The 27,454-nt window shown below is 37.4% G+C and overlaps 2 protein-coding genes across 2 annotated transcripts; one reads left to right on the top strand and one right to left on the bottom strand.

Moving 5' to 3' along the window:
- The first annotated feature begins 13 nt into the window (after window positions 1–13).
- CNOT9 (CCR4-NOT transcription complex subunit 9) lies at window positions 14–26,347 on the top strand. The gene is made up of 8 exons (XM_036915565.2): window positions 14–417; window positions 7,854–8,033; window positions 9,429–9,544; window positions 10,807–10,916; window positions 15,855–15,964; window positions 22,282–22,380; window positions 22,597–22,688; window positions 24,048–26,347. Exons 1-8 carry the CDS (start codon window positions 394–396, stop codon window positions 24,214–24,216), a joined length of 900 nt encoding a protein of 299 aa, XP_036771460.1. The 5' UTR covers window positions 14–393; the 3' UTR covers window positions 24,217–26,347.
- Window positions 19,070–21,146, bottom strand: LOC118927383 (ectonucleotide pyrophosphatase/phosphodiesterase family member 5-like). Its single transcript, XM_036915507.2, is given in 3 exon segments — window positions 19,070–20,012; window positions 20,014–20,620; window positions 20,622–21,146. Coding segments are annotated over 3 exon segments (1,431 nt in total). The 5' UTR covers window positions 21,065–21,146; the 3' UTR covers window positions 19,070–19,631.
- Window positions 26,348–27,454: the final 1,107 nt, after the last annotated feature.

The raw sequence follows: 27,454 nt of genomic DNA, 5'->3' as shown, positions 1-27,454 counted from the left end.
TACTTGTCCTCCGGGAAGTGCCCGGCTTTTCCCGCCCTTCACTGGCCTCCGGGTGAAGGTCAGAGTTCATGCCCCTTTCTGGGGATACATGCTCGCAGCAGTGGGATGCGGGGGCTAGTAGGTGGCGGACGTCCTTCCAGCCCTTAATCCGAAGGGGCAAAGGACGTACTTTGTCTATAAACTTCCCGCCGAGAGCTAGAAGGCGGGAAGAGGCTGTGTGGGTGGCGTCAGGGGTGAAAGGTCAGAGAGTTGCAAAGGGGGCGGAGCGAGCCGTAGGTGGATGGCGGCTGCAGCGGCTGCTGCGGCTCAGCATCTTTCGCAACAGAGGCGCTGAAGCAGGGACGCGAGTTGGACGCGTCCGGAGGTGGGAGGAGAGCGGCGGCCGCTCCCAACATGCACAGCCTGGCGACCGCTGCGGTGAGTAACTGGGCCTTTCGGCCTGGACCCCAAACCCCTCCTCAGCCCCGCGTTGCGGCCTCCTCTCCTAGCTCCCTGTGTTGGGGCCCGGAGTCCACCTCTCCTGCCCCCAGCCCTCGAGGCTGCGGCCTTTTTCCTCGCCCCGCCTTGGCTGTGGTGGATCCGGCCCTCAGTTTCCTTGTCTGCCTGTTCTTGCGGTCTCCGGCCCCACTAACCGCGTTCTTTTCTGGCCCCGGGGCCTGTCCGCATCTGGAGCGCCTCCCTCGCGGCCCGGACAGGCCTTTTATTGAATTACTGCTCTGAGCAGTTTCAGAGCGCCAGTTGCGTGCTGGGCATCGGGAGGGATGAGGGGAATTTCTTGGTCAGTCTGACATGGCCCGTGCTCTTGGAACTCACTGCCTAGGCACAGAGCAGCGGGAAGAAAATGGCTTCTGACTGAAACCATTTTCTTTAAAGATGGAATTTCTGAGATCGGAGAAATGAAGAATTATTCTGACTTACGGTTTTCTGCTTTTAAAACTATTTTCGCAAATCGCATTTTACCAGCGTGATCTTTAAGAAAAAGGGATCGTATAATTCATTTGTCTATGATGATATAGAACTAATTATATGGCTCCCCATTGCATTTAGGTAAATCCAGACTCCTTGCTATGGTTTGCAAGGCCCTCCTTTACTTACTGTCCTTAGGCAAGTTTACAAGTCTAGTCTTACGTCACTTGCTCTGTAGACTCCAGCTACACTGGTCGCAGTTCATCCCTTCCACCAGCGCTTTTCCACTCCACTGTGCACTTTCTGATCTCTTATTTTAGAATGTTCTTACACACACACACACACACACACACACACACACACACACACACACACACACACACACACACACACACACACACACACACACACACACACACACACACACACACACACACACACACACACACACACACACAACTGGCTCCTCTCAGGTCTATTCTGGGGCAGGGACAGGGATCGTGTAGGTCCTGTTTACCTGGTTACACCAGTGACAGGACAGTTCCTGGCACAAAGTAAGGGCTCAAATACTTCGCTGAATGAAGGGTGTAGATGAGGGCAGTGACTACTGAGAGCACATAGCCATAATGGGAAAACAAGAACATATGATTTAAGCACACTCTTTTGAACGCCCATCCCACATTTTCTCTTTCCCAAGGTGAAGTGACTTGAGAGAGTAATATACTGAAATTGCATTACCTGGTAAAATGACCTAAGTACTAAATGGAGGACCGAAAAATTGTCTTACTGTTAAATATAAAAAAGTGAGCTGTGACTAGCCTATGGAAACTACAGTCTTTTGTGGGGCCAGTGGCATCTCTGGTTCCTGTCACCATGTTTCTAAATGTAACTATTCAAAGTGGACATATATCTTTTATAGCTCTCAATTAGGTGATTGTAATTTCCCCCGCTGTTTTGTTTCTTCTCCCATATTATACATGTAATTTGGGAAGAAGCAGATGAGAAGATGAGATTGCTGCTGGTAAGGGAGGGGCAGGTTAAACAAGGGATTCTACTAAGGTTGGCTTGTCCATCTCTCAGAAGCTAAATATGTCTTCTCCAGGCTTTGATACCAAGCTGCAATTTTCCCTGTGCCTCCCCAGACTATACTTATTCAATTCCTTTCAGTTTCTCCCTCATGCATCCTTTTGAACAGCTATTAATGCTGTGGTTATTATTTATAATAAGTACTCAATACATGTTTTGCCAATTAAATTTATAATTCCTTCCATTTATTTAATATTTGAGCTTTTAGTTACCCTTTTTCCTGTTAATGCTGTTTGGTCACAAAAACTCCAGGTTCCTTTGTACCACTCATTTACTAGAATATTTGGTTAGTGAGGAGACTGAAGTATAGAAAAAATTGAACCACCTCTCCCAATTCTTTGTGCCTTCCATTAGACTAGGTTGCCTGGATTATTCTGGAGTGGGGAAAGGGACATTAATGGTGTATATCACTCACTAGAAATTGAGAAGAGTTAGTAATATGTGCAACAGTGCCTGCAATAACTTAAGCCATTTGAAAAGATGCTTTTTGCCTGATGGAAATTTGTTATTTGTCTATACCTTTATCTCTTCTTGCAAATAACAGGTAAAGTATCACTTGAATTAGGGATATAGTACTATCAAAGGATTATATGAGCATATGTGAGTGCAGATGTTACTCATTACAATGAGGAATTGAGGTAATTTGGGGAAGTGTCTTAAGTTTTGACTCTTGAATGGTGTTTTATTAGGCTGGAAATGTGTAAATAGACTTGTCATTCTTTACAGAATATATCCTAACATCCTCATGATTGCCACCATAGGATATAATTTCTTTCTTATATCTATTAAATAGGGACAGAAATACCACACGGGATTATTCTGAAGATTAAATAAGAATAACAAAGTGCTCAGTGGTTGTCTAGGTTCATTCACTGGTTAAATGACTTGCTCTCAGACTTTTCAGCCTTGGGACTCTAATTCCTGCCTCAGCAAATTAACAAACCACTTTGTTATGGACCTTGGAAGTTGCTTCAGATTAATTGAACTATAAATCTTCACATACCCTGGGTTTCTATAATGAATGTTGTGCTAGTGATCTAAAACAGTCAAAGGGAAGTCTTTAGGAAATGCATTAAGTATGCCTTTTTTTTTTTTTTAATTTCCCCACTAATTTCCACTGGCAATTCTAACATCATTAAACCCATGTCTTGACCTCACTTTCCACCTACACAGCAGCATCATTAATCATTTTATATCTTTTTATTGAAGCTATGCCAGATTAGACTCCCAGATGCCCTCCTTTTTGGCAAGTAAAAAGAACGTGGTACATTCTACCAGATCTAATTCACACAGTCTCCTCCTGTGTCTTCTGTTGAAGCTTTAAGCAAATTGCCTACCTGGTCTTTGCTTTTCACTTCCATTTTAAAAAGGTATCTTGAAGAACATTCTGGCCCTTACTTTATAAAGATATGAGAATAATTTAGCTAATTTAACATTTCTCTTTGGCACTATTTAGGAAGTTTTCATAGAATGTCATCATTATGTAGACTCCCAAAGCCACATGTTGAGTCATCTCCAGACTTGGGAAAAAGAATCTGTATTTCAATCTAATTCCATTCTTTATTCACTGTCACATATTTGTTGGTAGGAAAAACCTACAGCTGTTTTGGCCCTTGAGCATAAAGTTGCATTGATAGATTGGTTATTTTCCATTAAAGAAAGCCATCAACATCAATTTCTTAATTTACTCACAGAGGGTAAGTAAATCATTTCTTTCCCATTTATGGATAAATTGGTCTTTTTAATAAAAGTTCTAAAACTTTTCTCTTCTTCATTTTAAGTATTAAGGTCTTTCAGAGTTAGAAGACCAACTATCGGTACCCTGTGTTTACAACACTTGAAGTTAAGTGATGACTCACTTTGGTTAATGCTTGCCTGTAGTTGGCTTTGTTGAAAGAAAAAAGTTACTTGAAATATATTTTCCATATACAAACCATTAAACAAAAGATTTTGATAACAAGTTTTGATAATACATTTTTTAACACATCTGTTAAAAGGGAAAGACCACTGGCTTTAAGCAGGTTATAACTAAAAATACACAGTTATATATAGTAGAGCTCATTTCTAATCTTGAAAGTAGTGTTGAGGATGATAACTAGTAGTCCAAATCAGACTTCTCATAAATGACTTTTCTGGATGTGTAAATTGAACCCACTGTTTATGCAAATCCAACTGTTATTGAGCTATTTTACAATAGAATATTAAAGTTCTCTATTGGGTTCTTAGTTTCTTCAATGTGGAAGAGATATTTGTATATTTGTGATTTTAGTCCTATACTCCCTGTAGGGCTCATTGATTGTAGAGAGAAGCACACTAATTCTGCCATATACTCACTGTATACTTAAGTATGTTAAACCTCCGTGAACCTATTGCCTTTTCAGAATTTTGAGACTAAATTCAATGGAGGTAATTCACAATGACTGGGACATAGTATGTTCAATTAATGTTACCTCCTATAAATAGTTTCTAGAAAAGACACATCTAATCTCTGGCAAAAGAAAACATATCCATGATTGCCTAGGACTGGGTGTGGGACTTACCGAAAGGAGTACTGGAGCACTTTTGGAGGTAATGGAGTGTCCATATGTTGACTGTAATGGTGGTTACTTGGGTATATAGATTTCTCAAAATTATTTAAAAGTACACTTAAAGTGGGTGCACTTTGAAGTTTCATTATGTGCAAATTATACCTCAATAAAGTTGAGTTTTTTTAAGGACCCACTTAGTCTCTCAATTATAACTAAGAGCTAAATAAAGTAATTTCTAGAATTTTAGAGCCAAATGAGGCTTTGGTAATTACTTAATGTAGTTCACTCACTTTGCCAATAATAAAATTGAGGCTTGAAAAAAATGAATGTCTTACCTTAGGTCACACAGTTCTAGAAGTAGCCAAACTGCATCTTGAAACCACTTCTGCCTTCCAATCCAGTATGCATTCCATTTGTGTACTTTTGTAGTTACTTGCAAATTGAGGTCTTTCCTATTCCTTAATTTGATAAACAGGTACTTAATCCTGGATACATGGATGGGTTATAGAGGGTCTATGAATTCTCTGAAATTTGTAAATTTTGTGGAAAAGAAATTTTGTGAAAAACAATTTGCAGTTGTATATTTTTCTGAGGAAAAGATCCAGAGATTTCATTTGACTCAAGAAATGCTAACCTCTGCTATTGTAGTATCCTGCTATTGTTAATGTATTTAAGTTAGGTATTCTCCAATAGGGAAGTCTTTCTTTGATGAATTTGCTTATCTGCCACTGGATAGTGCGCTACCAGATTGAGTTCCATTATCAGCCACATCCTCAAAAATGTACTAACAAATTATACAGAATTGTAGCAATTGAATTAGGAATCTTTATTTTAGAGGTGGATCTTTAAATAGACAATGGGAAGAGGAGGCAGTCTGCCCACCATCATGCATTCATAGTTTCATCAGTTGTAAAATGAGGATAATAACACGTTGTGATGATCTTTAAGTGAAACCAAGTTTTTTTTTAAAAAAGTACAATACATTTCCCTCTCTTCCCTCATGCACCACATCCCCTCTTTCACTTCCCACTCCCTTTTATGAAGACATGTTTTCAGATTCTGATATTTTTGTGAAAGGTGTGCCTAAGTGTAAGTGATCCTTGGGATTCGAAAGGAGAGTAAGATACATTCTGAGTTTTGTGTCTAATGAGATGCTAGAGTTGTTCTGTGGAATTTTATTCAGGGATGATGTCCAGAGTCTTTTATTGGTTATCTGGCAATATAAATTAATATGTAAATCAGTAAGTAACTCAAAGTGTAAAAATATTTTCCTTTGTATTCTCCAAAATAAACTTCCTTGTGTGATAAAATTATTTGTTAATGTATGTGGGAGGGGTGTGTGTGCTGTGTGTGTGTTGGTGACTATCATTAGCTAAATTATGCCCATCTGAGCATGATTTGACATAGGGAACTGTGTCAGACTTTCACTGACTCTTTCATTAAAATGATGGCTATTAAGAACCTTGTAAACTCAGTAAGTTTCCCTTAGCATCACTATGTTCATAGTGCCGATTATTTTTCAGATTCTGCTGAACTAACAGCAGCAACATTTTAATTTTTGTCTGACGTTTTTGTATATTCCCTATCTCTATTGTCTAGGTTACAGGAATAGTTTTATGGAAAGTCATCTTTAGATCAGAACTGATGTTTCAGGCAGGTGAGAAGCATCATTAGCAAAGCAGTGAAGAGTATGGACTCTGTTGCCAGATTGCCTGGGTTCAATTCCTGCTTTTGCCACTTAAGTTTTAGATAATTTCTCTGTTCCTCAGTTTCCCCGTCTGTAAAATGAGGGTGGTGATAATAAGTTCTGATTTAGGACAGTGCCTGACCGAATAAGCACTATGTATGTTAGCTACCATTTTTATTTTGAGAAGTAACTATATTCATCCCATAACAAATAGGTATTGCTGTTAACTGCTATTAAATTGGGGGTTTAAACTAACTCCTGCTATTAAAATGGGGGCAAAATTCAACAAGGGTGATAAAAAGGAAGGTCTCTGTACTAAATATTTCCTGGTACCAGTTGTTTTCACTGCCTTCGCATTGCTAGAATGGCTACAGAGTATTGCTGGTAGCAGGAGGCCATGACCTTAAGGACCCAAGTAGGCACCAGAGATTGGCCCCTCCAGAGTAGCCAGCACCACTCCAGGGGTACCATCTCATTGCTGGAGTAGGTTTGAAGGAATTTACTAATGGTGGTGTCTGGGGAGCAGGACTTTGGGGAGAGTTGACTGAAGTTAATAACTAACAGGATAGGTACTCCATTGCTGGGATGTCTGTGAGGCCCCTTTAAGTTACTGAATTATGGGTCATCTAACAGACTGGGCAGGAAATCCAAAGCTAAAATTTTAGCCCTTACTTCCGCTGAGCTTTTAAAGTGATGTAATACTCTAAGCCTGCTGTGTCTTCTGGTAGGAATTACATTTCCAAAAATACTTTTTTTAGTTGAGGGCCTCTCTATAGAAGCATAGAAAGGGCAAGTGCTTGGACAGTATTGCTTCTGCTGAGGAGATGACAGAAAAAGCAACCCTATGCCTTCTACGTCATATTGTTGCTTTAGGAACCTTTAGAGTATGTATAAGAATCATTAGTATAGGAGGAGCTTTTCCAAATTATACAGGTTTTCTGCTCCATGGAAGGGGATGCTGGTATTACTGGGGAAAGATCAGCAGTTAGGTTGGGGGAGGAGGTAGCTTTTTCTTCCAAAAACTATTACAGGCATGTGGTTTAAAAAAAAAATGTTCATGCAGATTTTATTGTATGCAATGAAAAGTTGCCTATATAGATTCCAACCTTAGAGGTAACTACTGTTAACAGTTTGTTATGTGTCCTTTTAGGAATGTTGTATGTAAATGTCTAAGACTGTATATATTTGTATATTAATGGAAGAATATCACATATTATTCTGTACTGCCCCCCTTTTTTGTTTTTTATTTAGTATCAGCGCATACAGAACTGTCTCTTTTTTACAGCTACATAGTATTCCATATAAAGATGTATCTGTACATGTTTAACCAGTTCCTTATTGGGAGATATTTGTTACTTCATGTTTTCTGCTTCTGAAACAGTGCAACAGTACACATCATAGTAGGTCTTCAGTACAGCCCAAGTATTCCTATAGTATTAATTCCTAAACATGGACTTACTAAAGGGTTGTGTACATTTTAGATTTTGATAGATTGAATTAGTTTACATCAGGTGTATGTATTTAGAAAACCTCTGGTTTTTATAAATATATTTATGAAACATATTCTTGACAAAGCAATACTGCAGAGTAAGATTTGGTTTGACTCTAATAAACTCACTTGTTTACTTTCTTGTTTTCACTTGAAGCCTGTGCCTACTGCATTGGCTCAGGTAGATAGAGAAAAGATCTACCAGTGGATCAATGAGCTTTCCAGTCCTGAGACAAGGGAGAATGCTTTGCTGGAGCTAAGCAAGAAGCGAGAATCTGTACCTGACCTTGCACCCATGCTGTGGCATTCATTTGGTACTATTGCAGCACTTTTACAGGTAGGTGTATATATCCATGAGTTGCAGTTCAGTCCTGTTCATCACACTATTATCTCTCTGCCTTTGCCCAAATGATTTTGAAGACTTTAGTAGGATGATTTTTTAAATATTAGCCTTTGGAAGAACCTGTTTTGGAAAAGTCAGAGGTGCTTTTCAAAATGCAAATTCTTAAATCCTACTTAAGAGATTTATTTAATCTGAGATTAAAAATCTGTAATTTTAATAAGCACCTCCCCCACTCCCAGGTGTTCTGATGCAGGTGGTCTAAGAACTACGCTGTAAGAAACACAGCATTAGGAGTACTACAAGGCAATTCTACATGACAGCGGGGAGAAGGTACAAAGTAAGGTGTAAGGATGCAAGGTATATTCTGGGGAAAGGAAATGTTAAGGTTAAGACACAGCTTTAGGATTAAAGATGGGTACACTTGTGCATTAAAGAATAAATAACTGAAATTTAGTTCTGACCAGAATGGTCACTGGTGGAGAATAAATTGATAAGTTATAGTCCTAAGATACCAGGATAGTGGAATGATCATCTTTTAAAGTACTGTACAAAATTTCCTAATAATCAGATTAATTTTTAAAAATCTGTTAAGTAAATTCACTGCTGCATGTACCCAAAAAACTAATCTTAGAGAAACATTTTTTTTTCTGGTTTTTAATTTTTTAATTTTTATTAAGGTATTTTTAATATACACTCTTATGAAGGTGTTACATGAAAAACATTGTGGTTACTACATTCACCCATATTATCAAGTCCCCCCCATACTACATTGAAGTCACTGTCCATCAGTGTAATAAGATGCTACTTGTCTTCTCTTACAGGAACATTTTTATGTAAAAGCTTTACAATTAAAACACATGGAATTATATTCAGCAAATCATCACCTTTTTGACATATAGTCACTGCTGTTTGTACATATTCCCCCACATATATCCATGTTTTTATCTCCCCCTTTTTGCAGCTGCTACCTAACAAAACTCAAACTTCTTTAGGATTTATTGTGGTTGTTTTACTAACATTTTCTGGCCAGCTGTCTCATCACTATAACTTAAGCAGAGTATTGACAAAAAAGAGGGGTTATAAATACAAGATTCCGTCAAGTGAAAGCCTCAACAGCTGCAGGATATAAGAGGAAGTGTAGATGACAACTATAGTTGCAGCCATAGATATATTTCTAGAGACATATTTAGAAATGTCTGATAGTCAAGTATGTTTATGATGAAAGGATAGAAGCATTGTTTGTATCTGCTCCCTCTTTGATGGTTCAGTTCTTACAGGATATGTGGAATTAAAAGGTCTGTGGGGTTTTTTAAGTTTTCTACCTTTATATAGTAGGAATTTTATAATAAGTTATTCCTTGTTCATCTGATGCTGGTTTCCATATTTTAGGAAATTGTAAATATTTATCCATCTATCAACCCACCCACCTTGACAGCACACCAGTCTAACAGAGTTTGCAATGCTCTGGCATTACTGCAATGTGTGGCATCACACCCAGAAACCAGGTAAGTGCTTTGAATGAGTTTGAATAAGGTTTGATTGAATATGGTCTTAAACTTCTTCTGTATGAGAGAAGGAATGTGCAGTGGGATGCATGTATGTGAGTGCGTATCATCAGGATTCTTATTTTCTTTTTTTTCTTTTGAGGAAGTTCTGGTCCCTTAATTCACATATTTTAGTGTAGTAACAGTACAGGCATACCTCATTTTATTACACTTCACAAATAAAATCGTTTTTACAAATGGAAAGTTTGTGGCAACCCTGTGTCGAGTCTGTTAGTGTCATTTTTCCAACAGTGTATGCTTGCTTCATGTCTGTGTGTCATATTTTGGTACTTGCACAATATTTTTCCGTTATATTTGTTATGGTTATCTGTGATCAGTGATGATGACTTGCTAAAAGCTCCAATGATGGTTAGCATTGCTGAATTACTAAGAGGGTTTTTTTAAGCACTTCAGAAAAATGCAAGAGTACTTTGTAACAAATTTGGGGTGTTGGCTCTCCTGCAAGGTGTAACTATAAATAATATAAAGTAAGTAGACTGATTGCCTGACATATTAGCTACAGATTAAAATGTTTTTAGAATACTTAGTTTCTCTGAAATGCTCTAGAAAAAAAAGTGTGCATTTAAGCATAGCAGATAAACCTGTTAATAGTTGCTTTGTTTTGTTGTCATGGTTTATAAAGTTTTATCTGGCTGTACCTGAGAGTGTTATTGTTCATTCATGAATTAGATGAAGGAAAACATCTAAGAGAAACTCTTGGCACTTAATTGCATTTTATAACCTGTTTTGAAAAATCTGCAGTTGGATATTTTATCAGTTTTTAAGATACTTGGTGCTGATTATAGGGAAAATCATGTATTCTCTTAACTACTGTCATGGGCTGAGGTTTTTTAACCTTGACACTGTTGACATTTCGAGCTGGGTAGGTCTTTGTGGTGGGAGGGGGAAGGGACTATTTGTGGGCACTATAGGGTGTTTAGCACCATCCCTGGCCTCTGCTTACTGGATGCCAGTAGCACCCCCTCATTTGTAACAACCAAAAATATATCCAGACATTGCCAAATATCCCTTGATGGGCAAAATCACTCCAACTGAGAACTACTGATTTAGATGAATGACCAGTAGCAGTAACAGTCTTTCCTAAAGATTCCTTTGTCTAACAATGTTACAGACTTTGCAGAATTAACCACCTGGAAATTTGGATCTGTAGAATCCTTAGAAATTGACTCAGGGCTCTGAATATGATAATTTTTTTCTTCTAGGTCAGCATTTCTTGCAGCACATATCCCACTTTTTTTGTATCCCTTTTTGCACACCGTCAGCAAAACACGTCCCTTTGAATATCTTCGGCTAACCAGTCTTGGAGTAATTGGTAAGCTATTAGGATTGTTTTGCAAGCCTGAAATCCTTATTGATAATAGCGATTTTAATTTAGATGTTTTGTCTTGCCTTGTATAGCTTTTGTTCACCAGCTGTTTTTGTCTTTGTGGTTGAGTCTGTTTTCAACTAACAAATATCAGGAACATGATAGCTCTTACCAAGTACCAAGCTGAGTGTTATTAATAAAGTTATGAGGCCCAACATTTGGGATCAAATTCAGCATATATGTAGAAACTTAATTACTGGAATTAAAGGGAGAGTAAAGAGCAAGAACTTCAGTCAATAAATAAAGAGTATTATTACAGGAATAAGAATTTGAGTTTGGTTTTTTATCTTTCTCATTTCTAAGCTGTTCTCCCATAACTCCAGGGGTTTCTTTGTATTTCACCTACTTAAATTTTTGCATGCTCAAGCTAAATGTTTCCATGTACATTTTCTGTGGGAGATATATCTAAAATTATTTTTTACTCAAGAAAAGAATATATCAGTTATTTCAGATTTCAGACTCATGGGTAGTAAAGAACTATCCTTATATTTGTGAAAAGCAGATACATTGGAGGTTTCTTTGTCAAATCACCTTTCCCTTTTTCAGTGTCTTTTCCTCATAGTTTTTGCTTTTGTACTGACTAAACGATAAAAGCATTGATTATACAAACTTTGGTATGACTCTTTATGTTCAACCTGTGTTCACATCCTATGACTATAAATCATGAATCAGGAAGTATAATTTAAAATTTTGGTATTTTTAAGACATATTCCTTTTTTAGCCTACCTTTAGGGAGCAACCATTATCTCATATATTCCAAATGAATGTTGTTTTTACATCTCCTCCCAAGTGGTACTCTAATTAGAAATTTTTTCCCAATATATTCCTTTCTGCTTTTAAAGTATACAAATTACTCATGTAGGACTTAATTTGGATTCAATCATCCTTAATTTGGATTGGTGTTTTTTTGTTTTGTTTTGTTTTGAGAGGGCATCTCTCATATTTATTGATCAAATGGTTGTTAACAACAATAAAATTCTGTATAGGGGACTCAATGCACAATCATTAATCAACCCCAAGCCTAATTCTCAACAGTCTCCAATCTTCTGAAGCATAACGAACAAGTTCTTACATGGTGAACACGTTCTTACATAGTGAATAAGTTCTTACATGGTGAACAGTACAAGGGCAGTCATATCACAGAAACTTTGTTTTGATCACGCATCACGAACTATAAACAATCAAGTCAGATATGATTTTATACTTGATTTATATGTGAATCCCACATTTCTCCCTTATTATTATTATTATTATTATTATTTTTAATAAAAGGCTGAAGTGGTAGGTAGATGCAAGATAAAGGTAGAAAACATAATTTAGTGCTGTAAGAGGACAAATGTAGATGATCAGGTCTGTGCCTATAGACTTAAGTATTAATCCAAACTAGACAAGGGCAACAAAACATTGGATTGGTTTTTTTTTGACTGTTGCATTGGATGATGTATTTATGAAATATTAAGATAAAGTCAACAGTGGGGAATGAAAAAAAAATACTTGGACATCACTAAGCCAATTGTTCATCCTTGCATATGTTTTCTGAAATTCAGTTTCTACAAGTCAGTTGAGAGAACAAGCAGAAGGTAAATATTTGGGCCTAAACTTTTTGCTTATAGTTCAAGGGTTATCAGACAAGCTTGAATGTAAGTGAAATGATACATAAGAGAAACTGAAAATACTTCAAACTAAATAAAAACTAAGACAACATATCAAATGTTTAGGATGCAGCTACAGCAGAGCTTAGAGGGAAATTTGTAGCATTAAATGTTTATACTAGAAAGGAGGAGAGATCTTTAATCAATGACCTAAGCTTTTACTTAAGAAAAAGAGCAAATTAGAACAAAGCAAACAGAAGGAAAGAAATAGTAGAGAACAGACATCAATGAAAATGAGAACAGAAAAATAATAAAGTTAATGAAACTAAAAGCTGGTATTATTTTAATTGTAATATAATTGACATATAACATTTTATTAGTTTTTGATGTACAATATAATATGCTGTATGTATATATTGCACAGTGATCACAATAAATTTAAACAGCCATCACTATACATAGTTATAAAATGTTTTCTCTTGTGATGAGAATTTTTAAGGTCTCTCTTAGCAACTTTCAAGTATACAGTATAATATTGTTACTGTAGTCACTATGCTGTACAGTTTATCTCCATAACTAACTGATAACTGGAAGTTTGTGCCTTTTGACCACCCTCACCCACTTCACCCTCCCCCAACTTCTTATTGGAAAAATTTCAGTAAAATTGACAAACCTCTAACCAACAGACAAAGAAAAAAGAGAAGACACAACTTACAAATAATCAGGAATGAAGGAGTATAATATTATAGACATTAAGAGGATAACAAGGGAACTGCTAATAACTACATGCCCATAAATTTGACAACCTTAATGAAACAGACAAATTCTTTGAAAGAAACAGTCTGCCAAAGCTGAACAGGAAAGCTGAATAGTCTTACATCTATTAAATACATTGCTTTTGTAGTTAAAAACCTTCTAATATCAAACACTCCAGGGCTAGATGGTTTCACTGGTGAATTCTACCAAAAATTTAAAGAAGTAGAATCAATTCTATAAAACTTTTCCAGAACATAGAAGGCTTCTCAATTTTTGATGAGACTAACATTACTCTGATAATAAAAACCAGAAAAGGTTATTGTAAGAAAACTGTAGGCCTATCCCCTTATCAACATAAATGCAGAAATTTTCAACAAAATGCTAACAAATACAACAGTATATAAAAAGGACCATCATGACCAAGTGGGGTTTATCCCAGGAATGCATGCTGGTTCAGTTTTCAGAAATCAGTATGATTGACCATATCAAGAGACCAAAGAAGAAACATCATATGATCATTTCTGTAGCTTAAAAAAAAAAAAAAAATAGCCTTTGACAGAATTCAGTGTCCATGAGGAAAATACCAGCGAAGTAGGAATAGAAAGGAACTTTTTCAGCATGATAAAGTTCAAAAACCAAAAATCAAAAACCTATCGTTAAGATTATATAGTTAATGTGAAAAACTGAATGTCAGCCCCGTAAGACTGAGAAGAAGGCAAGAATGTGGATTCTCAAAACCCTATTCAGTGTCATCCTGGGTATCCTAGCTGTTGCAATAAGGCAAGAGAAAAAAATAAAGGGCATACAAATTAGAAAGGAAAAAAATAAGACTTCACAGACAACATGATTACGTAAGAAAGAATACTGAAAAATCTATTTTTAAAAACTATAATTAATGAAGTTATTAGCAAGGTGTTAGGATATAAGGTCAGTATACAGACTTATGTGCTAGCAATAAATAATTAGAAATTGAAATTTTTAAAACCTACTACTTATAATAATAGTATCCAAACATGTGAAAAATGGTGTAAATATCAAGATATGTGCAATATCTGTAACTAAAAACCATAAAACAATGATGCAAGAAATAAAAAAAGACATAACTATAGAGGTGTACCATGTTTGTTGATTGGTATATCAGTGATTCAATATTGGTGAGGTGTCATTTCTTCCCAAACTATCTGTAGAGTTAGAGCAATTCCAGCAAAATCCCGGCAGTATTTTTTTTATAGTAATGACAAGCTGATCCTAAAATGTATGTGGAAAGGCAAATGAACTGGAATAGTTCATAGAAAAGACAAAAATTGGGAGACATATACTACCTGATTTTCAGACTAACTGGAAAACTACAGTAATCAAGAGTGTTACATTAGAGAAAAGATAGGCTTCTTAATGAGTGAGTATAGTGGGGAGTTCAGATATAGACCCACACAAATATGGTCAATTGATATTTCACAAAGGAGCAAAGGCAATTTAGTGTAGAAAGGATTCAATAAATGGTGCTAAAACAATTAGATATCCATATGTTAACAGTAAACCACGATCCATACCTTGTATTCTATACAAAAAATTAACTCAGTGGATTTTAGACTTACATGTAAAATATAAATGAAATAATTACTTGACATCTGCTGTAAGCCATGCTGATAAATTATGGTATTAGCTGTTTGCTGTGGGGTTTAGAGATACAGCATTGGTAAATTGCCAGTTTTGATTAAAGCAAGTGATATTCCTTAATTCTCTCCTAAAGTGGTTGAATTTGGTTGTTACAGGTCCAATTAAACAAGGCCTTTCATATAAAAGCTAGTGATGCATTGGGCAACTCAGAGAATAATCATTTGTTTAATGGGGCCCTGATTCCCTGTATACAGGATGGAGAAGATACCACTTAACTGTGTCTGTCACCTACCTGGTAGTGGTGTCAGTTTAAAAACCAACAGAATAATAGAATTGGCATGAATTTTAGAAATTATCTGTTCCAACTCTTATTTTAGAAAGAGAAACAAGCCTACAAAGGGAAGGTAACTTTAACCAAACTTAGGTAAACTGATTGTGGAACCAGGAGTGAAGTCTGTGGGGGTGGGGGGAGGGTGTGTGTTTCTGTGTTTCTTCTTGTTTTGGTATATCCTAAATGTTTGTGCTCTTAGAGGAAATAGTGTCTATTAAATAACCAGAAAGTAATGTTTGTTTATGCCCATTGTGAAGTAGGAGTCAAAGTGACACCATTTCTTTACTAACTGACAATATGCTTTGATACTGTTATACCAAGTGCAGTAGAAAAATGATTTAGATGGCCAAACTGCTGCTAGCTAGATAATGGTCCAAACTTGGTACCTGAACTTTAGTGCTGACTGATAAGTCAGCCTGTGCTTTTCTTCCCTTTTTTCTTTAAATGTGGGTATGAATCTGAATTTCTGACATTCAAACCTCAGTTGGTGTTTGACGTTAACTCCAACAACGAATTGGATGAGGACTACAAAGTTAATTTAACTGGAAACCCTGACTCTGAAATAATGTTGTGTCTATTTTCTTTTAGGAGCCCTCGTGAAAACAGATGAGCAGGAAGTAATCAACTTCTTATTGACAACAGAAATTATCCCTTTGTGTTTGCGCATTATGGAATCTGGAAGTGAACTTTCTAAAACAGTATGTACTTTTAACTTATTAGGGTTCTTACATTGTGGTGGCTCTTGTGTTATTTCTTTATGGTTCTGGGATCATTTTCTGCCTCCACTCTTTTTGAAACGTTTAAAACATTTTTTCTCATTTGAATAAAAATTATTAATGATTATTAAGAAACCCAGACCCTTCATTAAGGATATAAAGTTAAGCACTAAATTTCTCTTTTCTCTGAACCTACTTTAGCCTCCACAGGTATATTATTCCAAACATTTTTTGTGCAAATTCAAGTGTGTATATATATATATATATATATTTGAGTTTTTGCTTATTTACTTAGCACTTCAACCATGAATGTTATGACTGGGTATAGAATTCTTAACTCATTTCAACTCTGTTGGTAATGCTCTGTATCTTCTGCTGTTGAATAATGCAGAAAAATCTTAGGCCAGCCTAATTTTTTCATTTTGTTGGTGAACTTGCCTTTCCTGTGTGGATATCATTAAGTCTTTTATTGTTTTTATATTTACTTGATAGTGTCACATCAGATTTTTTTCTGGAAGAGCATATTGTGTCTCTTTTTTATTTGTTTTTATAATTTTCTCTTTAATTTGTTCTGGCTTCTCAGTTGAGCAACATCAGTTATGCTATATTGTCTATCTTTCATCCCTCTAATCTTTTTTCCCTCTAATCACTTTCAGTTTTTTTAATTTCATATGTAATTTTTCTTAAGGCTGCTTTTCTATGTTGCTGGATATTTTTAGCAATATCCAGCCTTTGCTTCTAAAGTGTGCTCAGTCACATTAATTTTTAATTCAATTTATTTATTGCTGAGTTAGATGTAAGCAGATATGATTTAAAATTTTTTATTTTGAATATAATACATACTTAAGGTAAAAAATTCAAATAGTATAATAGGCATACAAATAAATGGAAGTCTCCTACCTAAGCCTCTGAATTCTTCTTCCTAATGGTAATCAATATTAGTTACCACTTTCTTGCATCCTTCCAGAAATATTCTGTGTATATGCGTAGCTGTTTGGTTTTATATTCATATTTTCCTAGTGTCTTACCCTCTCCTTCTCATGTCTTTTCAGCTCTTTTTTGAATTTTCTTTAAATGTGTTGTAAGGTCCATGTTTTCTTCAATTTCTTTGAAAATGTTGATAATTGTTACTTGTTACTGTGTCTTGGGGTATGTGTCTGCAGAAGTTCTATGTTGGAGCAGTTCTACCCAAGATTGCTGTTGTTTAAAACTAATGAATGGAAAGAGAGGTGGTATGAACTAAGTTTGTCAGCTTTTGAGTCAAGTAATTTACCTCTGAATACTTTCTACCTAGTCTGGGGGATGTGTGTTAGGGAGGTATTTATAGTTCTCAGTTTTCTACTTTGACACAAAGGATAAGTGTAGGCCTATGTGCATGCTTTTTTCTCTAATTTCTTCTCCAATTTAAGTTCTTTCTGTTAATTTCAGTGGCTTTCTGGGACATGATTGGAATGTGTACAACTGTATCCTGGCATCTCTTGTTAGTTGTTGCCTATAAAAGCATTTTTCAAGTTGGCTTCTTTTGACTGGGGCAGAAAAAGACTCATTTCTTCTTTTGTGACCTCTGTTCCTCTTCTAGGAACCCACATCCTAATGATCTCTCCCCTATTTGCATTTCTTACCCATTAATTAATCCATTCTGATTGGCCTTTCTACTTCACCTAAAATACTTCTCATATCCTGCCTTATATGATTAATGGTCAGTTCCTGCTTTGTCTTTCTTCCTTTTCTCCATGGAAATAGGGACCTTATCATGTTTACTTTTATATGCAATACTTACTTTAACACCTTGTCATAGTAGGCACCCAATAAATCAGAGGGTCTCAGTCAGGGCTGTTGCATGATCACCTGTGAAGTATTTTAAAAATATAGATGTCTGGGTCCCATCTCAGATGTCCTGAATCATTCAAAGAGTGATAAAGTCTAAACATTTGGGTTTTTCAGAAATTCCCCCTAGGCAAGTGTATAGTGGAATTATTTGGCAAAGCTGTTCAGCAGTATCCACTATAAATATAAGCCTACCCTGTGAGCTAGCAGTCCCACTCCTAGGTCCATACCCAAGAGAAATGAACTTTAATGTACATCAAAGCATGACCAAGAATGTTTATAGCTGATTCATTCTTAAAGGATAAATTGTAGGATAGTAATAAACAAACTACACAGTAATTTAAAAAGAATGAACTGATGATACATTCAGCATAGCTGATCCTCATAGGCATTATATTAAACAAAAGAATCCAAACATATGAATTTATACTGTGTAGTTCCGCATATGTGAAAAAAATTCAAGACCAGGCAAAGCCAGCCAGTGGTAATAAGTCAGAAAAGTGGTTACCTCTTAGGAAAGGATATTATCTGGGAAAAGGCACAAGAGAATCTCCTAGGGTGCTGGAAATGCTCTGTATATTAATCTGGTGTGTTCATAAATGTGTCCATAGGTAAAAACTCATCAAAATAACACTTAGTACACTCTGTGCACTTTGCGTATTTTATTACGTGTTTGTTTTTATTAGTTTTCTATTGCTGCCATAACAAATTGCCATACACATGGTCGCTGAAAACAACACAAATTTATTCTCTTAAAGTTTTGGAAGTCAGAAATCGTAAGTCAGCTTCACTAAACTAAAGTCAGGGTTGTCAGCAGGGCAGTGTTCCTTCTGGAGACTATGGAGAAAGTCCTTTTCCTTTGTTTCCCACCTTCCTGGAATTTAATTCCTTAGCTCATATTCCCTCCTTCAAGTTCAAGTCTCTCCTTTTTTTTTTAATCTAATTTGATTTTTAATGCAACAGCGATTTAATTTTCAAAGAAGTTATATTATACAAGAGAAAACACTGGTGAGATGGTACCCAGTCTCTTCTGTTCAGACCAGTGCTAGACTACATAGGAAAGAAATGTATATTCATGATTGATGTCTTCATTATTACAAAAATCAGAGTAAAAAAACTTATCAGGAAGTAGCAATAATAAATTTTATGACAGAAAAAACATGGTTAGAATTAATCTGTATTACAATCTTTTTTTGAAAAAAAAAAAAAAAAAGACATGACCTTTAAAAAGAAACCTGACAAGGAATGCCAGATGTATCATTCTGTCAGGAATGCATCTCTCTGAAATTCAATGTTCAAAGGATGTCATGTTTGATTTTCAACAGTTCTTTCTTCTTGCTCTCCCAATTTGAGATAGACTTCTACATTATTTAGGAATTATTAGAAATTTCATTCAGTTTGAAGAATAGGTAGCAAGGATTCTGTAACATGGATACAGAAGGTTGTCTTTTTCAACCAAGTTATAAGACATAACCATCAATAAAGTGCATAAAAGTACCTATCAGAAGCGTAATTTAAACTGCAATATGTAAGATACTTTAAGTGGTGCAAAGTTGCTAAATATGTACGTTATATGTGCCAAGTCCAAATATGGCAGGAACTTATCTACCCTAAACTAGAAAGAACAACACAAACACATTTCCACATAGTTAATCCTCTGCAAATATGTGTATTTTGGTCCACCCGTGTGTGTGTGTGTGTTACTGTGCTTGTGTATGTATGCAACTGCCTAATGGTCTGTGTAAACGTCAGAAACTGGTTTCCTAGAATCTGAAACCTCTAAATACTGACATAATTATACAATCTCCACTTCAAGGAAGCATTAGGCTTGCAACAATGATTGAACTATTTCAGCCTGCATATCTGGTAAGGCAGGGATCTGACTGCAAATTAAATGCTTAACGAGGATTATAAAAAATACAATAACTAAAATGCTACCAAGAGAGACCCCTGTGAAATAAGCATATGACTCCTTTTGTTCATATTCTCTTGGTTTGATGCCACCATGGAGGAGTGTAGTGCTCTGCGTGTAAGGAATTGCTCTTGGAGTTGTTGAACTGAGCAGATCCTGGACATTCCTGAATGATCCATTGTGTGGCATGGCAGTGATATTGAGGAGGTGGCAGAGCAGTGGGTACAGATAGGTGGAGTTCATGGCTTCTTTGGTGAAATTCTTTTTGAAGGCAGGCCTATGGGCTAAAAAAGATTGGGTGCATTTCTGTTAATGCGTTATCATAACCATTGTTGCCTAACAGAAAGCCGTCTGACTTACTCTGCACAATGTGCCATCCTTTGTCAGCCACTGCTATGATTGGCTGAACTCTCCTGTTGTATTTATAATGCCATTGTTCCAGAATCTCTTCTTTTTTGTAAACAGTAAGATTAGGATGCGCATGAGCTAGTGCTTCATAGACTTCATCAAACTTCCCTTCCTTTGGCAAGATAGCTGCTACTGGAGACTGGTCTATCAGGCTATAGTGGTCTTTATCCAGATACTGGTCTAGTTCTATCACCCTTCCCTCAGAACACTGGCTCATTCCATGGTCTCTTGTGATGATTAGGTTCAGACGGTCCCACACCATTGCCTTCTTCAGCATCTGTATGAGCTACCCTAACTTCTTCTCAACATCTGCAATGACAGGCCCCATGAGTGGGCTGTCAGGCCCCAAACTGTGGCCTGTGTCGTCAGGCTCTTCCCAATAGAGAAGACCAAGATTTATGGGCTCCTCTGATGTAAACCATTCAATAATTTTGGCAACTCTATCTTCAAATGAAATGGACTCGTTGTAAGGCATGTAGTGAGTAGGAAAGCTCATGTATTTCTACATCTGTTCTGGGCCACATGGCTGCCCCACTAGTATGTCCTGCCCTCTGATTTGTGATCCATATTGGTGTTGCTTCTTCCCAAAACTCAGAATTGTAAATATTCATGTTACCCAAGGAGAAAGATTTGTTCAGAATAGGATCAAACTTGTCATTGGCAACAATCTCATGATTCTCTGCATAGAGGCCAGTTACCAAAGTATAATGGTTAGGGTAGGTCTTTGTGATGAAAATGTTAGTAACTTGCTTCACACGAACACTGTATTTCATAACATAATGAAAATGGGGTGTTGGAACTCTATATAAGTAATCCCAACAGAATCCATCAAATGAAACCAGAAGAACCTTTTCCTGGTCAGGTTCGAGAGAAAATGTAATCGAAGGTATTAATGCAGAGAGTATGAAGGACACCGAGGGGAGCTTTGAAGTCATTTCAAAGTACTCGATCAGTTCAGTGTAAAATAATCCTCGCAGCGATCCAGCCACTCTGCACTGGCTCAGGGCAATGGGAGCAAGGGCTGGAGGGGCTCCTGCCCGCAGACCCAGGGCCAGAGTGGAGACGTAGCGGTAGCGTGGGACACCCCTTGACCTTGCAGCCGCTCACCTGCCAAGTCTCTCTCCTTTTGTCATATCTCCTCTGTGGTCAAATTTGCGTCTACCACACTTTTATAAGGATGCATGTGATTACATTTAGGGCCCATCTGGATAATCCAGGATGATTAATATCATAGCACCACCACGACCCTGCCAAGGTCCTTAACTTAGTAACATCTGCAAAGTCTCTTTTGCCATGTCAGCCAGCATGTACAGGTTTGGTGATTAGGACCTGGAAAGCTTTGGGGCTATTACTTAGCCAGCCACAGTATTTTACACCAGTAAAATAGTAAAAAAATCATTTCCACAGTTAGTTCTGATGAACAGCCAAGGAAGAGAATCATTATATAATTGTTGGACTTAAATTAGTATTTTAAAAATTTCTTCTATGTAAGAGTGAGCTTAAGTTGAGGATATTCTTTTGTACTTTCAGGACAATTTTCAAAGGGATGCTTAAAAATCTTAATATCTTAAAGATCTTTTCAAGAATAGAAAAATCCTTACCTACCTCATTTGGAAGCAATGATGCATAACTGAATCTCTAAAATCATCTTGGCCCATGGAAAAAAGAAGAGGCTTTGTATTCAAACTAGGTTTAGATATCAACTCTGCAGCTTGTAGCTTTGTCCCTTGGGACCTTAACCTGACAAGTTATTGATAAACAGTTATAACTGGCACACAGGTGTTCAATAACTGAGAAAGTCTCTATGTTTTTAAGAATCTGATCATTACCCAGAACCTATCCATTTATGTAAAATGAGACTAGCAATGGTACCTCCCTTACAGGTTTAATATGAAAATAAGACAAAGCATGTTATGCCTTTGGGGAAAAGTCTGACACATAGTAAGTATCCAGTATAGTAATACTTATTATAAACTTACAGAGTGTTCAGTAGGGTAATATTTCTTAATTTTTTGTACTCTGTATCTTTTCAAGTAAGTAGTGTATAATGCAAAGACCTCTGCTTAATTTTCTGATTTGTGGTGATTCCTGGGAGATGATTAGATAGTTAGAAGAGAAGTCTGAGCAATGTTTTTAATTTGGTTTCTTCCAGGTTGCCACATTCATCCTCCAAAAGATCCTCTTAGATGACACTGGTTTGGCTTATATCTGTCAGACATATGAGCGTTTCTCCCATGTTGCCATGATCTTGGTGAGTTCTTTTTATCTGCCACCTTTGCAACCACCTCTGATCATGCAGTTTAGTCCCTTTGCAGTTGACACTGAGTGGTTTCAGTCTTCCAGCTAGAAATGACAATCCTGGACCCTTGTGTATGATTCTTGCAATATCTGATCTCTCATGCCAACTAGAATTATTTTAAATTTTGTGGGTTCTTTTCCTACCCCACCCCATTTTGGGGGGAAACAGGGTAAGATGGTCCTACAGCTATCCAAAGAGCCTTCCGCCCGTCTGCTGAAGCATGTAGTGAGATGTTACCTTCGACTCTCGGATAATCCCAGGTAAACATTTACAGGATTTGTAGAACTATGGGGAAATACTGTGGTGAATCTTTCGATATAGAAGTGACATAACTGCATTTAGTTTGTTTGATACAGAACTTGATTAATTCCTTTTAAAATTTCAAGTGCTGAATTTAAAAACCCATCAGAATTTTATCTCCCCCTTGTAATTCCATACCCTGCTCCAACATTCCAGACAGTCCAGACAGATCCCAGGCAACCTTGTGATAAATTGCTCCTGTGGTTTGAGCTTTCTGCTGCCACTCCAGGTGGTCAAAAAAGTTAATTTTCAAAGATCTCTTCAGAAAGGAACACAGCCCAGGGGGCTCTTGAATTATATTTCCAGTTCTTTCCCTGATTCCTGTAAAGTCCTTGAGCTAATTATTTTATCTCCCTATGTTCATAATGTTTCTTCTGTTGGAAATCATATATTGTAGATACAGTGCATTTTAGAAATGTTTGGCCTTTTGCTTTTTAAATCCATAATTCATACTGAAAGCCACTTGTTCAGATTCTGCTAAACCACATAATGGTATAATTTCTGTGTTCCCAGGAATGGAGGTAACTTGATGTAATGTGAACTCAGCCTCTTGCCACTGAGGTTATTCAAGCCTTAGTTTTTTCTCAGATCATTTTGTCCTGTCCTTCAGTGGTTCCTGTTTTCACCAAAATTTGAAAATATGTTTATTGAAAATTCCATTTGTGCAAAGAAAACAGGTCTGGATACAAAAGCTATGACTTGGTTTAAAACAGCTTTATAAATAGTTAACATTTACCTTTTTGAGGCTTTCAGATTTGACATTCTGCTGGTCATCTTTTAAAGAAAATGAAACATTTAAAAGTTTGATAGTCATAGTTTTGTTTTTATTGCTCATCTTTTATTAAGGGTTTTAACTATAAAACTAATAGTTTTTGGAAAGATAAATTTATATTAGTTTGGAATTTAATGTCATACTATGAGTCAGATCATATTCCCTGTTAACGCACTGATTTTAGAAATGTTCCATTTACTATAACTCATATATTTCTAACAGTATATTGACAATATTTATAGTAAAATCAGAAAGCAGTTTAAACTGAAGTAAACAGTTGCACCATTTTATTCCGTTTTGTTTTGTCATGAATTTCTACATTGGGGCATCATTCTGAAAATGTTTGCAGGCTACACATCCTGGAGATCTCTGAGCCCATACCTAATATAAGCTTTAAAGAATTTTAATGCCTTTTCAAAGTAACTCAGCAGAGTCATAGTTTCCCAGGATACTGTCTACTTATGTCTAAGAAAGGAGCTCTTCCCTGTCCCCCAAATGTGAGTTTATTTGTTGGTCTCCCTGGTTGGTTTGTTTGTTTCTGATGTAGGGCACGTGAAGCGCTCAGGCAGTGCCTCCCTGACCAGCTGAAGGACACGACCTTTGCCCAGGTGCTAAAAGATGACACCACCACGAAACGCTGGCTTGCACAACTGGTGAAAAATCTGCAAGAGGGTCAGGTCACCGATCCCAGGGGTATCCCCCTGCCCCCTCAGTGATCCTCCCCTGTCCCTCCCACAACTTCCCCAAGTTGGGGAAGGGAGGGGGAATCTGCGAGGAAAACAGCTCAGGTTTTATTATCGACCGGGAATAGGACAACCTCAATGTTGAACTGCACTGGAGAAGAGGGGCAAGGTACCCCCGCTGAGGTGTATGGGCTGCCATCTCAGGCTGCCTTAACGACCTGGGCTCCCTCTGCTACTCCCAGGAGGTGGGCTTCTGACACAGCAGTCTGCCACCACAGCCCCAGGAGGGTGTCAGCACCAGCAAATGCTGTACTTGCAGCATGTCCAAGATGACCCTTCTCCCCCACCTCAACCTAGTGGCTGGCAGGGAGGGGAGACAGTGGTGATAGCACTCTAGGCATGGTGACCACCTGGGACCAAGCCATGTGGCATTTTTTATTTTGCTTTCCTGGAAGACTCAAGATGTGTCTCTTCATTCTCTCTCTCTCTCAGTATTTGTTTACTTTGGTATTTTGTTTTTAATCTCAGAGAGAGGTGCATTTAGTGGACACAGCTGTAATATTCAGCAAAACTTTGTCAATTGGCACTGTTTACAAGTCTGTTAGCTGCATAAGCTCAATAAAAAGTTGGTCTGGGCATTACATCCTCTCTAGCAGGCCAATAGCTGCATGAACTGTTGGGAGGAATGGGAGGTAGGGGAAAGATACAAAGAAAGCCAAAGGACAGCGGGAACTCTTCCCTTCCATTCTCCTGCACCCAGTTCTGGATGCCACAAGGACCATAACCTTGTTTCTGGCTTTAGCTGCTAGCTTTTCCAAATCTCAGTGCTTTTCCCTTTTTTACTTCCCTCCTGTTAAACTTAAAACAGATGTCTTAATTCATCAGACTGTCCTGGAAGGGTATCACATTGGGGGATGAGAGTTGGTGGTGGACCTCCCCTTCAACTGAATTCCTCAAAGATATTTTCTGGATGACTTTTGAAAGGGAGGTGCCTGGGATTCAGATGATGGGCTTCTTGATCCCAGTCTTTGCTTTAGTGTGAGTTTCTGCAGCTCTGTCTTTCTTCATGATTGTACTTGAAGCAGTATTAGAATGAGTTAATTTTATTCAGATTTAAGATAGAGGGCTGTACTCTGTTTGCCTGAGTCTTTTTTGTTTGTTTGTTTGTTTTGACACATTCCCTTTTGGTCTATGAGAACTACAGGGTTGTCACAAAAATATTTTCCACTTCTTTATATTGTGTCAGAGAATCTCCCTTCCTTCTCTGGAGCTTCAGATGACTCTGTTCACAATCCAGAGGATTCATCTGTAATCCAGTGTAAACTGCCTTGCTTTCTGCCCATCCTTCCCTCTGCAAACACCTGTTCTCTTTCACTCATCCTCATTGCCAATCAGAGATGGGATTGTTACTCCAACTAGAGACAAACCAAGTATTTTCTGTCCACATTTCACACAGTTGAAGGTGTCCCTGAAAAAGTTTGGAGAGCTCTCTAAGGGGCAAGGTTTGAGACTTTTGCAGAGGCAGTTTTGCCAACATAAGGGCTCTTTCAAGCCGACTTTCACAAAGGGAGCCGGCCTTGCTAGTTGGCTTCTGTCTCTTCAGAGCCAGGAAAGTAGTAATTAAGTATCCTAGATATAGGAAGGGTAGAATAAACACTTAACTCCCCTCCCTTCCAAGATGAAGAGGAGAACCAGGCCAGCTCTCAATCTCAAGCCTGAAGACCTTGGAGAAAACGGAAGACAGCATGGATTAAATTGACATCTTGACTCCCTTCAGCCAGTAGTTTGTGATCTGGAGAGTCCAGCTACAGTAACCCTGATTTTTGCCAACCACCTTCCTGCTGAGCCAAAGTTTTCTCATTTCCCCTCCACTGGGGAAGCAGCTGAGGCCCAGGGCTTTGCTCCCTGGGAAGTTCTCTTCTCTTTCCATCTTGTGGTGCATTGGCCATGTAACTGTGCCAGTAGTGTCTTAATTATTGTTCCATCTATTCTCAGCTGGCCTTGGACCCCACATTTTGGGGGGTTGGGGTGGAAATGGGTATTTTTCCTTGTAGTTGATCCTGATGTCGTGTGTGTATAAAGAGAACCCTCCCCTCATTTTTTGTTTCCATCTGTCTCCCTCAACAGGATTGAAATAAACATGTTTCTGTTTTTATAAAACTAATTTTTCTTTTAAACTGGAGATTTTATTTTGTCATTAGAGATAGTCAGATAACTGGTCAGGTGATCCTCATCACCTTTGCCTTTACCCTCTGTCCACCTACACTAACACTGTCCTGCCAAGAGGGCAGTGACGGTTCCTTTGTGGATAGGTCCTTTGGGAGAGTCTTGCTGATGTACAGAAGCTGTTTGGGAGGCTGAGTTGGTGGCCTTTATCTGATAAAGTAGCTCTTTCTGGAACAGAACTTTATTCCTGGCCATAGTGGCCAGTAGAAGAAACCTGTAAATTAAAAGGTAACACTTGAAATATTTTATAACAGACTTGAATATTCATTTCCTTCTGTGGTTCAAGACTTAAGAGCACATCTCTAGAATTGTTTGTATGCCTGTTCCTTGCTCCCAGTGAGACAGACTCTTCCAGCTTCCAACTTTTCTCTAAGGCTTTGGAAGGCCTGTAATGGTTTCAGTGGTGGAACAGGACAAGGAGAGGCATTGCTAACCTTAAAGGCTTGCCTTCCTTACTATCTGTGTATATGATTCCATTGCTCATTATTTGAGCTGGGAAAGGGGGGAGATAACAGTTATTGCTATCAAAAGCCCAAGGAAAACATTTGGAATAGGAAACCATAGAATGAAATGAGATTTATTTCCTGAATGTTGTGGAATTGAATCTTAAATATTTTAATACATTTCAAAAACATATAAATTGAACAAGTCTCACTTAATTGATATTATAACACTGTACTGTAAAACCAAGAATATGCATATTCTTTTTAACTACATCGGCAGGATTTACCATCGTGGCTGGACCTCAAAAAATTCCAAAAATTACCATCACACAAGCCTCAAAAAATTCCAAAAAAGAATGTTCTCTGAACACAGTGGGATTAAGCTAGGAAAAGGAAAATTGTAAAGTCCCTGTTTAAAAAACATGCAGTGCAGTTTTAAATAACACATGGGTCACAGGATAAATCACAAAGGAAATTAGAAAAAAAATTTCAATTGAAGATATGTTGTATCAAAACCTATGGTGTACTGGTAAGGCAATATTTTAAAAGAAACATATTAAGCTCATACATTACAAAAGAAAGGCCGGTGTCTAAGATTCCAT

Source organism: Manis pentadactyla, chromosome 6 (assembly GCF_030020395.1).
Source record: "Manis pentadactyla isolate mManPen7 chromosome 6, mManPen7.hap1, whole genome shotgun sequence".
In the NCBI taxonomy this organism is placed as follows: domain Eukaryota; kingdom Metazoa; phylum Chordata; class Mammalia; order Pholidota; family Manidae; genus Manis; species Manis pentadactyla.
The sequence above is the reverse complement of the archived record's forward strand: the minus strand, read 5'-3'. Positions and strand labels throughout refer to the sequence as shown.

Coding starts and splice junctions, on each gene's coding strand:
- CNOT9 (XM_036915565.2), top strand. CDS start 394: ATGCACAGCCTGGCGACCGCTGCG. Junction 418..7,853: donor ACAGCCTGGCGACCGCTGCG/GTGAGTAACTGG, acceptor TTTCACTTGAAG/CCTGTGCCTACTGCATTGGC. Junction 8,034..9,428: donor CTATTGCAGCACTTTTACAG/GTAGGTGTATAT, acceptor TCCATATTTTAG/GAAATTGTAAATATTTATCC.